The 1,373-nt window shown below is 37.5% G+C and overlaps 1 protein-coding gene across 1 annotated transcript in view; it reads right to left on the bottom strand.

The window, feature by feature from the left end:
* Nucleotides 1–1,373, bottom strand: part of LOC103610708 (TRAF2 and NCK-interacting protein kinase) — a gene marked incomplete at its 5' end in the record, with an annotated part of 44,044 nt that overhangs the window by 16,251 nt on the left and 26,420 nt on the right. Inside the window, 2 exons of the mRNA XM_008594816.1 lie at nucleotides 429–476; nucleotides 539–625. Coding sequence (XP_008593038.1) covers nucleotides 429–476; nucleotides 539–625 — 135 coding nt within the window. The remainder of the gene's footprint in view (nucleotides 1–428; nucleotides 477–538; nucleotides 626–1,373) is intronic.

The following is a 1,373-nucleotide window of genomic DNA, read 5'->3' as shown; positions in this document are numbered from 1 at the left end:
GGATTGATTTCTGTGATTTTCCTCCCTGCAGATTTAGAATTCAGAATTTCCTGGTCGGCTAAGTCTGTTCCTAGTCACTCAACTGCTCCTGTTCAATTGTACATACACTTGTTTGCTGGCTTCCCTTCTCTTGGTCTTTTTGTCCTTGTAGGTTTATTTAATTCTTTTATTGTCATTTTAATGGGTCTTTGGGAGGAAGTAGATATAAATGTTCAAACCGAGGCCTAGGACTAGATTCTGAATGTACTTTTCGAAATTCATCAATCATTTTTTGGAAATAATGCAAGTATACTTAAGCTTCCAGCAACAATTTAAATTGGTTACACATGCATCATCAATATCTGATAGAAAAAACAGAATGAAACTTAACTGAATAATTCTGATTGTGTAAACAGACGAAACTTACGATTCTGTGTCTTGAGACTTACCAACTTTGTAATGTATACAGCCTTCCAAGTCCCCAACAGTGATCCAGCCTTGTTTCTTTTCTACTTCTGGGTCATTGTGNAGCCTTCCAAGTCCCCAACAGTGATCCAGCCTTGTTTCTTTTCTACTTCTGGGTCATTGTGAAGTATTCTATTTCTTAACCATGAAAGATAGTAAACTCGTAGCTTATTCTTCTTTCCTGTTGAAACAATAGAGCTTTAATTTCAAGCCCCCATAATAGCTTTTACTCTTTCCTTACCACCTCCCTTTAATTTTATTTATTTTTATTTGCATTTGCATCTGCATGTGTGTGTATGTGAAGACGTAATAGCCAGTGTTCCCAGCATTTCATCACTGGTGTTGTGTTTGCCAGGATTAGTGGTTAAAACAGCTCCAAGTGTTTGGGGCACATCACAAAATTACAATGCCTTTGTCATCTGGTTTCTTATTTGAGCAGCTGCTCTTATTCTCTCTTCCCAATGCAGACGTCAGTGTCTGTTGAACTCAGTAAGACTTAACTTTCCAATAGAACGGTTGGTCAGTGTTCCAGAGCATTCTAGATCTAATCCCATGAAGAAGTGCTGACAACTGGACACTTTAGCATACTTCAGTGCACCTGTGTCTTTCTTATCCTCTAACCAATAGCAGCGTTAATGGACAGCCTCTTATTTTTTCTCCTATGACTTTAATTAGCAATAATGGCACCTCGGACAAACCTCATTGGCTACGATACTGCCACTGTGCAAAGCTCTCTCCTATGACTTTAGAGATAACAACTGATAGTAGTTCTATTTTATATAATTAACAACAAAAAGGAATTTTAGAGGGAAACAAGAGAAACAAGTTCAATGAAAGCAATCTGGGTTTAGAAAATAATACTGGGCAAGTTTATGGTGCTGAAGTCAATGAAAGGAATAACAAAAATAAAAAAGGAAAAAAGGGGCCGG

This window comes from Galeopterus variegatus, unplaced genomic scaffold, assembly GCF_000696425.1.
Source record: "Galeopterus variegatus unplaced genomic scaffold, G_variegatus-3.0.2 Scaffold11637, whole genome shotgun sequence".
NCBI lineage: Eukaryota > Metazoa > Chordata > Mammalia > Dermoptera > Cynocephalidae > Galeopterus > Galeopterus variegatus.
Note: the sequence above shows the minus strand (reverse complement) of the source record. Positions and strands in the feature narration are given on the sequence as shown.